Source organism: Lathyrus oleraceus, chromosome 4 (genome assembly GCF_024323335.1).
Source record: "Lathyrus oleraceus cultivar Zhongwan6 chromosome 4, CAAS_Psat_ZW6_1.0, whole genome shotgun sequence".
In the NCBI taxonomy this organism is placed as follows: domain Eukaryota; kingdom Viridiplantae; phylum Streptophyta; class Magnoliopsida; order Fabales; family Fabaceae; genus Lathyrus; species Lathyrus oleraceus.
The window spans coordinates 134,658,253-134,670,131 of record NC_066582.1 but is presented as its reverse complement, the minus strand read 5'-3'; the positions used below and the strand labels follow the sequence as shown (position 1 = coordinate 134,670,131).

Below are 11,879 nucleotides of genomic sequence, written 5' to 3'. Positions count from 1 at the left end.
GATGATTGGGGACATTTAAATGAGTTCAAATATGCATGAAATGATGAATTAAAGAACTTCCCTTGATTGTATTTGATCATGGGCTGAGGTTGCTTCAAGAGCAAGGCATAGTTGATGAATAGATGAATTAGGGTTTCCTTGGGAAACAAGCCTCAAACCCCTTGATTTGCTTGATCAAAAATGATGAATTGAGATACTTGGGAGGCATATTTGATGGATGAGAGCTTTCGGAACCATTGCCATGCTTGCTTTCACCTTCTCTTGATCATATCAATGCACATAGGGTCTCCTAGAAGCCTTTAGACCTTGTGACTGCTCAAGCTATAAACAAGAGATGTTAGTGACATATTTTTATGCATTTGAGTTTAAAAAAAAATGAGAAAAGCAATGATATACAATTCTAACATGCTTGGTGATCTCAGACCACTCACAAGAGATCCCAACCCAAAGGCAAAGGGAACCAAGATGCTTATGATCCTTGAGGCAATGCAAATGCAATGTTGTGATGCCATGAGGGATCTTAGGGTCAAAATTAGGGTCTTACAGATGCCCCTATTTAAGGTCATTCTAGCCGGAGAAGTGAAGGTTAAAATATTCGTCTCGACGAGGTAGAATGGGCTTAAATAATAACAAAGAGATGAATTTTGGTCCCTAAGAGACCTCATGATGCAGATGTATGTACACAAAAGGTAATACTCTGTGGGGATATGTGTCCATAAAGAAGAAAAGAAATCTGGAGAAATTGACAATCCATATGAGTAATATGCTCAATGGGACAGAGACTCTGGGGACTCACGGGGATAAGAAAGGGAATAAATTGCGTGAGCAGGTCACGACTTGGAACTTGCTGAGACACGAGAGGGATTCCATGAAAATAAATCAATGGAAGGACTCGAGCTGACTCAAAGATGCATGTATTGGGGAATATGCCAATACAGCGGAACTATCCTCACAGGATACTTCAGATGAAAATTCGGACTCAGATGGGGAAAATCCACTAAGGGACACCATTGAGGAATGTCCAAACAGGACTCCTCTGGGGGAAACACCAGGATGAGGTATTACCGGTTACTGGGTAATAAGCTCAGGGAGACATGTGATCAAAACACCGGTATGAGGGTGAAAGAGCAACATGCTCGGGGAGAATGAATATTTAAGACCGGTATAAGGGTGAGAGATATCAAACATCCGAAATCATCTGAGGAAAACCTAATAAGGTATATTTCAACTCAGGAAAATCTGACTCCACAGGGGACAAAAGGTCATAATAGGGAGCAGAGAGGAAGGAACACCAGGGATACCGGTTACTGGGCATATAATAGGTGACCGACCAAGCGTGAATTGGGGAATATTTCCAAAACACTCATCATCCAAAAGAGAGCTAAAAAGCAGACTCAATTACAGGATGGACATTCGATTCCACAAAGGGGATACGAATCTTACTCGACTGGGGAAGAGCAGAAGACTTCGACCAAAGAGTGCATGAGATATATTATCTGTTACCGTCAGAACGTAGATAACACACTCGCATGGAAGATTATCCACAACCGGTTACTGGGTTAATAAAGGATAAATCGACCGAAAGAAAAAGGGCATCAGGATACCAAAAACTAGGTATAGAATGATGACCGATCACAAGGGAGAAACAATCATTGCTAACAAAAGGCAAATGAAAGATGACTCGCAGGGGATACATGGACAAAGGCAATGATCGGGGAGAGATATATCACCGGTTACTGGGAGATATACTCACAAGTGAAGGAATATCGATACCGAATATTGGATAAAGATAATCGTCAAAGAGGGGATTACATCTACCAGATACTGGGTAGAAAACCACGGAAGAGTAACCATCATCGGTTAGGATGAACAAAAAGGTTAACTCTGCAAGGGGATAAAAATAGGGAATTCAACTACCGGTATGAGGGTAGAGAACCAAAGAAATAAGACTTATAACTACCGGTATGAGGGTAGAAGGCCAATAGACTCCGCCGGGGAAAAGATGGACAATTACTGGTTACTGAGCAATCATTCATCTAAACTACGGGGAAGTGCAAGGAAAAACACCAGAAACCAATCTAGGAACAAACTAGATAGGCACGATGAAACAAGACTCATCCCTATGAGGATATAACTCAGGGCGGGGGGGTTCCATCCAAGTATATGTGTTGGAAGGAAACATAAACAACCATCATCCATGAGGGCATAACTCAGTGGGGAATATGAAAGGAAGGATAAACACTTTCTGCTTATGGGACTGACTCTACATGAGGAGATCAGACACAAACATCTGCTTGGGGCAATATATTACCAACTAGCAGGAGATAACAAACAAAGATATATGGCAAAGAATGCAACATGAATATCTGAAATGTTAAAATTATGCATATATGCGTGGTTTATGTATGATGAATGCTAACAAAACAGACATATTTAACACAAACAGGTCCAAGAATCAATGAACAAAAATCCGGTACTACATCTCGAGAGAGAAAGCCAGGCCCAGTGGAGAATATCCAATCTGATGGGGGCAAGAGATACCAGGAAACAAAGATCTCTGCAGGGGAATGAACATCAGTCATTCTAGCTGGGGACAAGATCATCGCACAGATAAAATCTGCCGTAGAAGCAATTCTAATGGGGAAATTATCAGAGGGGAGGATGAATCTCTGTGGGGAGCAACCACCAATCAGAAGCTTCTAAGGTCACCACCATATACTGCACTACCAAAGAGATCACATCTGCTGAGGAGGAAAGATTACTACTCTGCTGAAGGTAGATAGACTTCTTCATCAACCACTCTGCTCGGGAGGAAACCACAAACAGACTCTGAAGGAAGGGGATACAATCATGCCAGGCATATGAACAAATGCCTTACCATGTTGGGAATCATACCATCCTTGGGAGAGCACTGAAGACATCCCAAGTATCCTTTTATTATTGAAATGTTCACTTTGTTTAAAAACAAGTTATGAAAAATTTATCTTTTTAAAACAATGATATTTCTCAATTAAGACATGCAAAACATTTGTTGAATAGAAACAAGTAAGAGGGCAAATAATTGGATAAAGGCTCAAATTTATTTGATGGGATAGTAGTCTGCAAATGGAAAGACTCCATAGATCTTTACAAATTTGAAATTGGTGATATATATTAGAAAAGGGCTACATTGAACATAATGAACATTTCTCCACCAACTCTGAATCCGGTGTATTTGAAGCTTCAGTTGACGATGACTGAACAAGAATCTCTGACAGATGACAGCTTGTAGAACAAAGCCTTGTCAGGATGCAGTTACTTGCCAAATCCCTAATTTTTGCCTAGATTTCCCCAGGGTGAGGTACTCAATCTAGCGGGATATATATTCATTTTTATGTCTCTAACATTTTCCTGGATCGCCCTTTCGGGTTTTCAATCCACCGAGACGCTCATTTTTGCCTAAGCCGCCCTTTCGGGTTTTCAACTTAGCGAGATATTCTGTTTTTATTTTTAGGCGAAGTATTTCTTGACTGCATCTGAATTCACAGGACGAGTGAAATCATCCCCATCCATAGTTGTATGTATCAAAGCACCGCCTGGAAAGGCTCTCTTAACAACATATGAACCTTCATAGTTTGGAGTCCACTTGCCCCTGGAATCGGGCGCGAAAGACAAAACTTTCTTGACCACAAGGCCACCCTCTCGGAAAACACGAGGTTTGACCTTCTTATCAAAGGCTTTCTTCATCCTTTGCTGATATAACTGACCATGGCACATGGCAGTCAATCTCTTCTCTTCTATCAAATTCAATTGGTCATAACGACTCTGAACCCATTCAGCATCAGTCAACTTGGCTTACATCAAGACTCTCATTGATGGGATCTCCATCTCTACTGGGAGCACAACCTCCATGTCGTAAACAAGAGAGAAAGGGGTTGCCCCTGTTGAAGTGCGGACAGATGTACGGTATCCATGCAAGACAAATGGCAGCATCTCATGCCAATCTTTGTACGTAACAACCATCTTCTGGATAATCTTCTTGATATTCTTATTAGCAGCTTCAATAACCCCATTCATCTTGGGTCTATAAGGAGAAGAATTATGATGTGCAATCTTGAACTCGCTACACAGCTCTTTCATCATCTTGTTGTTCAAGTTAGATCCATTGTCAGTAATGATCTTGTCTGGCACACCATATCGGCATATGAGTTGATTCTTGATAAACTTCACAACCACCTTCCTCGTCACGTTTGCATATGATGCCGCTTCGACCCACTTGGTGAAGTAATCAATTGCTACGAGAATAAATCTGTGACCATTGGACGCTTTCGACTCTATCATGCCAATCATGTCAATTCCCCACATGGAGAAGGGCCATGGTGATGAAATCACATTCAGAAGTGTCGGGGGAATATGAATTTTATCTGCATAGATCTGACACTTATGGCATTTCTTCACATATTTGCAGCAGTCAGACTCCATTGTCAGCCAATAGTAGCCTGCTCTCAACATCTTTCTAGCCATGGCATGTCCATTGGAATGAGGTTGAGAAAATATTTTTGTATTTTTTGAATATCAAAAACTATTTAAAATGAATTAAAAATGACCAGAAAAGAGAAAATTACTAAAAAAATAGCAAATGATAAAATAAAAAATATTAAAAATCATTTTTAGAAGCTAGAAATTAAAAGAGAAATAATGCAATTGGTCCCATAATTTTAGGACCAATAATAAGAGAGATATGAATTTTAGAAATAAAATGGAATTTAGAAAATAAAATGGATTAATTCAGAAATAACAAAAATCCACACGCGTTGGATTGAACTTCATTAAATGACGTGGAGGATCTAATGGCAATGAGTTGCGCACGTACCATGGTCCAAAATCAATGAGAAACATAACGAATTAAATAAATTCATAAAAATGGAGGACTGAGATTAGATCTGGACAAAGCAATGAACGGTCTTGATCTGATCTGGAGACCAGATGGTGGCCAGCGCCACCGTCTTCTCCGGCTAGCTCCAGCGAAGGTCACAATTTGCAAAGATTTAAACATCAACTAAAATGCACGATCCAGGTACCAAACGAAAGGTGGAGTGATGTACATCACTCCTATACCAACCAAATTCACTCTAGATTCCTATTGAGAGAGAAATCAGAGGTTGAATTTTAATGGTGTTCAACTGAACTTGCTTGATTTCAAAAATTCAAAGCCCAATAATGATGCCTCTATGCAGAGGACTTCAGATCACACAAAATCAAGGCAAATGGAACAATATATGAGATGTTTCGAAGCAAAATGCAGTTGAGTAAAACCTTTGAATTGTGAAGAATTGAGTCACGATCTTTGAGTTCTTTTGCAAACAGAAAACTCTATGGATCAAGGTGAAGAGGTCTAGGAACTTATAGATCTAGAAAATCAATCAATGCAATTGAAATTCAGATCTGAAATTTTTGAAAGAAAGAGAAAAGTTCCTTTTGTGAGGGTTGAGTTTTGAGTTCAACAGCAATTGGGGCGCCTTTAGGTTGAAGAAATGAGAGGCCAAGGACTCCTATTTATAGCTGAGCAAGGCTGAATGCATGAGCAAAATCGTGTGTATGGGAGAAAATGGCCTCCATGCATGGGCCTGTACAGGCGCATGGAGGGCCCAATTCTGATTGGAATTGCAAGCTATACATCACCAAATATGAATTGAACATGCAGATTGTGTATTAATGGATCATGCATGGCAATTGGAATGATTTTCATAAAATGCACTATTTCCTTGAAGCCTTCGAAAATGCCATGTCCAAAATCAAAATGTAACCTTATGAGTAATGGTTGGAAAGCTTGTTGCATAAGGAACAAATGTCATGTTGATCAAAACTTCATTTGGGCCTTGGAAATTAATGAAATTTGAGCTTGAAGTGTAGGGTGCAAACATGCCTATGTGAAATTTCCAAATTTGGCCAATGTTCAAGCCCTTCTGTTTCAATTATGAAAGCTCCAAATGATAAAATCTTCATGATAAAAGTTGTATATATTTTGAAGACAATCAATATGGACTTAAATTTTGCATCATTTGGATTTTTAATGAAGAAGTTATGGGCACTTGAAGTTGGACTTTTTCACATTTCAATGCATTTGGTCCAAAATGACCTATAATGTTTTGCATTATCACATGTATTTCTTTTGAGATTTTGCAATTTTTCTCAAAATAACATTTGAATTAGACACACTAAGCTTTCCAATGCATTAAGTCTCACCTAGAAATCATGAAAAATGAAGGAGTAATGTCCTTGGGAAGTTGACCCAAAATTAGGGTTTCAATCAAAATGACCTATAATGTCTTGGAATGGATGGTGACCTTCCAAGCTTCAAATCAAATTTTTATGAACATGAAAGTTGTTCATATTGTTCCTAAGAACATATTTGATCTTGGGATCATCTCCATTTGACCAACCCATAAAAAGTTAGGTCTCAGTGCATTTCAAAATAGTCAGATGAATTGACTGATCAACTTCTCAAGCCCACACCTCATATCTTGATGAATTGATGATGGAGGACATTTAAATGAGTTCAAATATGCATGAAATGATGAATTAAAGAACTTACCTTGATTGTATTTGACCATGTGCTGAGGTTGCTTCAAGAGCAAGGCACAATTGATGAATAAATGAATTAGGGTTTCCTTGGGAAACAAGCCTCAAACCCCTTGATTTGCTTGATCAAAAATGATGAATTGAGATACTTGGGAGTCATATTTAATGGATGATAGCTTTGGGAACCATTGCCATGCTTGCTTTCACCTTCACTTGACCATATCAATGCACATATGGTCTCCTAGAAGCCTTTAGACCTTGTGACTGCTCAAGCTATAAACAAGAGATGTTAGTGACATATTTTTGTGCTTTTGAGTTAAAAAAACGAGAAAAGCAACGATATACAATTCTAACATGCTTGGTGATCTCAGACCACTCACAAGAGATCCCAACCCAAAGGCAAAGGGAACCAAGATGCTTATGATCCTTGAGGCAATGCAAATGCAATGTTGTGATGCCATGAGGGATCTTAGGGTCAAAATTAGGGTCTTACAGGTTGAAATATCTTTGACGATTTCAAATAATAAAACAAAGTTGGGGGTTTCCTTTAAGATCAATTTGGGATTTGAAGGTTTTGGACAAAAGTACGCAATTTGGATCCGATTAAGTGAAGGCTTTGAAGAACAGAAGGTTCTTGCAAAGGGGTAGCCTGGGACGATGGATCATATTGGTAAATCTTTGCTTACACTAATTCATAATTTGGATCTGATCGAGTGAAGGATTTGAATAACGAGGGGTTCTTACAAAGGAGTAGCGTGGGACGGTGGATCAAATTAGCATTATTGAGTTACATGATCAAGCTCAGATCAAGGTAAGAGAAAGTATCATAATCAACTTCAAACTTAGGGTTTGTAGGGTTGGATAACTATATTTCTCTTGTATACATACTTTTTCAAAGTAAGCTTAACTTCATTATCTCAATTCGAGATCGAATTGAGGGAAGACGTACCCATAGCGAGGGCGGTTGAGGAACTGCCTAAACAAATCCTTGTGTACTCTCTCTCTCTCTCTCTCTCTCTCTCTCTCTCTCTCTATATATATATATATATATATATATATATATATATATATATATATATATATATATATATATATATATATATATATATATATATATCTTTTACATTTCATTTCCAAATTGTTGAATTCATAGATTATGTGATCAATACGTTCGGATAAAAAAAATTATATCCTTTTGAAAGAGGTTTTGTCGAGTTGATCGCAATCAATTAAATTGTGGCTGGATTTGAATATCAACAAAATCATATAAAATTCTAAACAAAATTGATTGCACACAAGATATTCGATAATTTGTCTCAATAGTATTTTTGTGCGTTTTATCATTGAGAATAGTCTATACTACTATCATTGCATTATTTGATTGTGATTGATAGTTTGTCGATCAAATTTGTGTTCATTGTCATACTTTGATTGCAATTACACATATCTGAGCTTTTTGATAGAGGTTCGATTAGACGATTCGTGAGGGTTACTTCTGTTCGTCATAAACATTTCAAAACAGTTTTTTGTTAAAAAATTTAACTTGTGATCTATTCACCCCCTTCTAGATCGAAGCATATTATCTAACAACTCCTTTTCAAATATATATAACACCTCTTATTCTTTCCAAACACACTTTCATCCTTTCATATTTTCTCCTTCATAATCAGTAACAGCTCCCTCCGCCACCTTCCTTTCATAACTACACTACAATATCCTGAAGGTGGCAAGAAACAGAATAAATGTGGGTTTGAATTGGGTTCCAAAAAATGAAAGCTTTTTCAACCTAACACAATCAAACAATAAACATGAACAAGAAAAAATAACAATTATTTTTATATTGGTTCGCTGTTAACTAAGCTACCTCTAGTCCACCCGCCAAGGTGATTCTGCCTTATCAATAAGGATTTAATCCATTATAACCAAAACTGATTATAGACACAAAAATACTACTCGTGAATGTACTCTTGAGTATATATGACTAAACCCTAGTCATTCAAGGAATATAATTCAATAAATGAGATTACAAGAATGTGTTTACGAGATTGCTTCTAAGAAAGCAGAATAAGACAAGTATTAAGTAAAATGAATTGCTCACACAATAACGAACAAAAGTGTTATGTGTGTTTCTATTATCTATACACAATAATATTCAGTTCAACAAAAGTATTGTGTATGTTCACGTAAATTAGCAATAACAACTAACTGCTTATCCAATCTTCCAAGTCTCCTTTATATAGGAAATGAAAAGATTTGTTGGAGAGGATAAATGGAATACCAAAATACAGGTGTATCCTTACATAAAGGCTTGCATAATGAGAGGCAAAATGGTACAATAGTACAGTCCTTAGCCCACAAAATCATCATAGTGGAAGGAATATTTGATCTTGGTATGTGTACTATTTTCCTTACGCAAAACCTTTTGATCTTATCTTCTAATCTTCAGAGGCTTTTGAATAAATGATGTTGAAGAATGTTTAGAAGGATCAAAAGACTGGTTGGGAGAATCTTCAGAACCATGGTCTTTAGAGTCTTGACATAATTCCTCAGAACCTGGTCTTCAAAGTCTTTAGACATTGTTCTTCAGAGTCTTTAGAACTTGAGAGCACAAAATCTTGAAGGCTTGAAAATTCTTCAGAGGTTATTCCATCAGAGTCACAGTCAGAAGCTTTAGCATAAACATTCATCAGAACCGTTATCTAAGAGCATTCTAGAACTTGACATCATCTTGTAAATCACTTTTGTATCTCTTCAGAGTCAGAGTGTGTTGAGTCCAAAATCGGATGACGTCACACGCCAAATCTGCAGAATCAGAACCTGTTAGAAAAAGCTACACGCTAGACAAAACCGTTAGGATACAAAATTGTTCTCTAAAAAATAATTCATTGTTATCATTAAAACTAAAGGCCAGATGTCAAACCAAATCTTGTTCTTACAATCTCCCCCTTTTTGATGATGACAAAAACATATATTTTGATGAACCAATTTTACTTGGTTTAATCATATAAAAACATCAGAGTGAGGTTTGTAAGCTCCCCTTGAATTTTAGACTATTAAAAAATATTTTTCAACTTAGAATTTCAGAGTTAGGTTTGCGAGCTCCCCGTGAATTTAAGACTTAAAATAATCTTAACATATATAAAATGTTTCAATCAGCATGAAAGAAATAACCTCCCATACTGCAGAAGCCTGTTTACTACGAAAGAAATAACTTCCCAGAATGCATAAGGAAGAAAGGTAATTGTTTTATTCCCAAACATAGACAAATTCGTGGATCATTTGGCGGTGTAAGTCTTCCTAACCAAAAATACGGTGCCATTTATGCTCGCCGACTTCTATCATACCTTCCATACGAGGCATGAGAAGAGAGGAGGACCTTTCTCTGTTGTGCTCCCCTGTTACACTTATAGATGAGGGCTTGTATGCCTCAACATGAACTTTTTGCCTATAAGAACCTATTGTGGCCTAAAAAGTTTTCATCTCTCTCCGCCAGTTCAATCCTTTGGTACAAGAGAAAATAGGAAACAAAGGATGCCATTGCAAGATATAGAGGGTTACCAAATGTCCCCTTATTAGGATCACATGGTTGTATCAACTATAACCCCTCTTTACTCAAGAGATAGTTGGGATACGCCATGTTGACTCTTCCCGAGGAGCGAGACCTCATACCTTTCATCATCAATAACATGGACCCATTCGATTCAAACATGAAGAGAGTGTGAAGAGCTTGGACAAGCATAATCCAGATTGACCAAGTGGGGAAAGAAGAACATCCTAGCCAAGGAACCCTTCTTTGTGTGGGTAAAATAGAGGGCTAGGGTTATCAAGATGCCTTTCCTTTTTTACCCTTCTTCATTTTCGTTTGTGCCCGAACCCGAGTTTATATTGCAAGAAGATATGGACAAGCTTACCGATAAAATACAAGAGCTTGAGTTAGAAAACACTCAATTACGAGTCCAACTCAATCGTGCCAAGGAACGTAACCACACCTTTGAGGACAATGGTAAGAAAGTCTATGAGGAGTTTGCGGTTAGCAAGAAGAGACTCAAGGAAGTCAAATACCAAAGAGTTTGGGTTGGTGGTGCTCTACTAGGAGCCAATTCTGAGCTAGACACTCGCAACGACAAGTTGGATCAAGCATACCGAAGCATTAGGGACCTTGAGAAGACCTTTGAAAGGTCTAATTCTATGAAGAAAGAGGCTAGGGAGGATTACAAAGCCAAAGTCCTCGAGCTTAGGGCCACTCTAAAGGAGTGCAAGGATCTCTTGGCTAAGGAACATCTAGAGAGGGAAAAGGTTCACCGAAGCTTCTTGCGCGAGCAGTTTAACTTGGGACGAGCTTACGAGAAAATCAAGAATCTGAAGATGGGAATCTATGATCAAGCATACTTGGATTTGCAAAACGAGTGCATATATTGGGGGGAGAGATGCCATGGAGCCGAAGCTTCAATTGCTCAAAGGGATGAAATCATCCATAACCTCCAAACCCTCAACAACGAGTGGAGGGACAAATATGGCAACATGACAGTACTGACTAATTATGCTCTCCAAGACTTTCCTGATAAGTTAAAAGAGGATGATTTAATCATGTGCCCAAAAAAACACCCCTGAAGATGTCTACCATTTCGTCAAGTTCTGCAATAAGATAATGGCCAAACTCATCACCGATATTGAGGCTCTTCGCAAGTCTCAAGGGGTCACTTTTAGGGTTGACATTTTGGTTGTTTATTTGTCTCAACCACTTGTATTTTTGGATTCCCATGTATTTGTAATTTATATGATTCCCTTCAAAGGACGAATGAAGCTTTTATGACTCACTCTGTGTGTTTTCCCTTATTCTTGATTGCAAACGTAAATTGTTAAGTATTTCTTGCAATAAAACAACATGAATAACTAAAGAGGTTTAATAAAAAAAGCATTCATGCATCATTTACATTTTCAAAAAAACATAAAACAAAAAACTCATCATTCACCCTTTCTTGATCAGAAAAAGAAGCCACAAATTGACTTCCTGACACCAGTACAATATGCGTCAACATCAACAAGAAGTAATGGATCAGCTAGAACAGAATCAAGTTGTCCTCCGCGAAGAAGTGTCTCAAGTAAGGTCTCAGATGGGGCAGTTGATGAAAACAATTTAGGTCAGGAAATAATGGCCAAAATGCAAGATGAGATGAATCAGAATTATCGCTACCGGGGTAACAAAAACTGGAGACTTTTGAACTAAATCAGAAGAGTCGCCAACGAATTTTATTTGTGTGCCTCTATCGGAGATGTGAGGGAAATAGTCAGTAAAAACCACAAAAAGGATAAGCGCA

At 37.9% G+C, this 11,879-nt stretch overlaps 1 protein-coding gene across 1 annotated transcript; it reads left to right on the top strand.

The window, feature by feature from the left end:
• Positions 1–10,389: 10,389 nt before the first annotated feature.
• On the top strand, positions 10,390–11,172 carry LOC127136394 (uncharacterized). Its single transcript, XM_051062953.1, has one exon. The coding sequence runs from the start codon at positions 10,390–10,392 to the stop codon at positions 11,170–11,172; it is 783 nt and encodes a 260-aa protein (XP_050918910.1).
• The last annotated feature ends 707 nt before the right edge of the window (positions 11,173–11,879 follow it).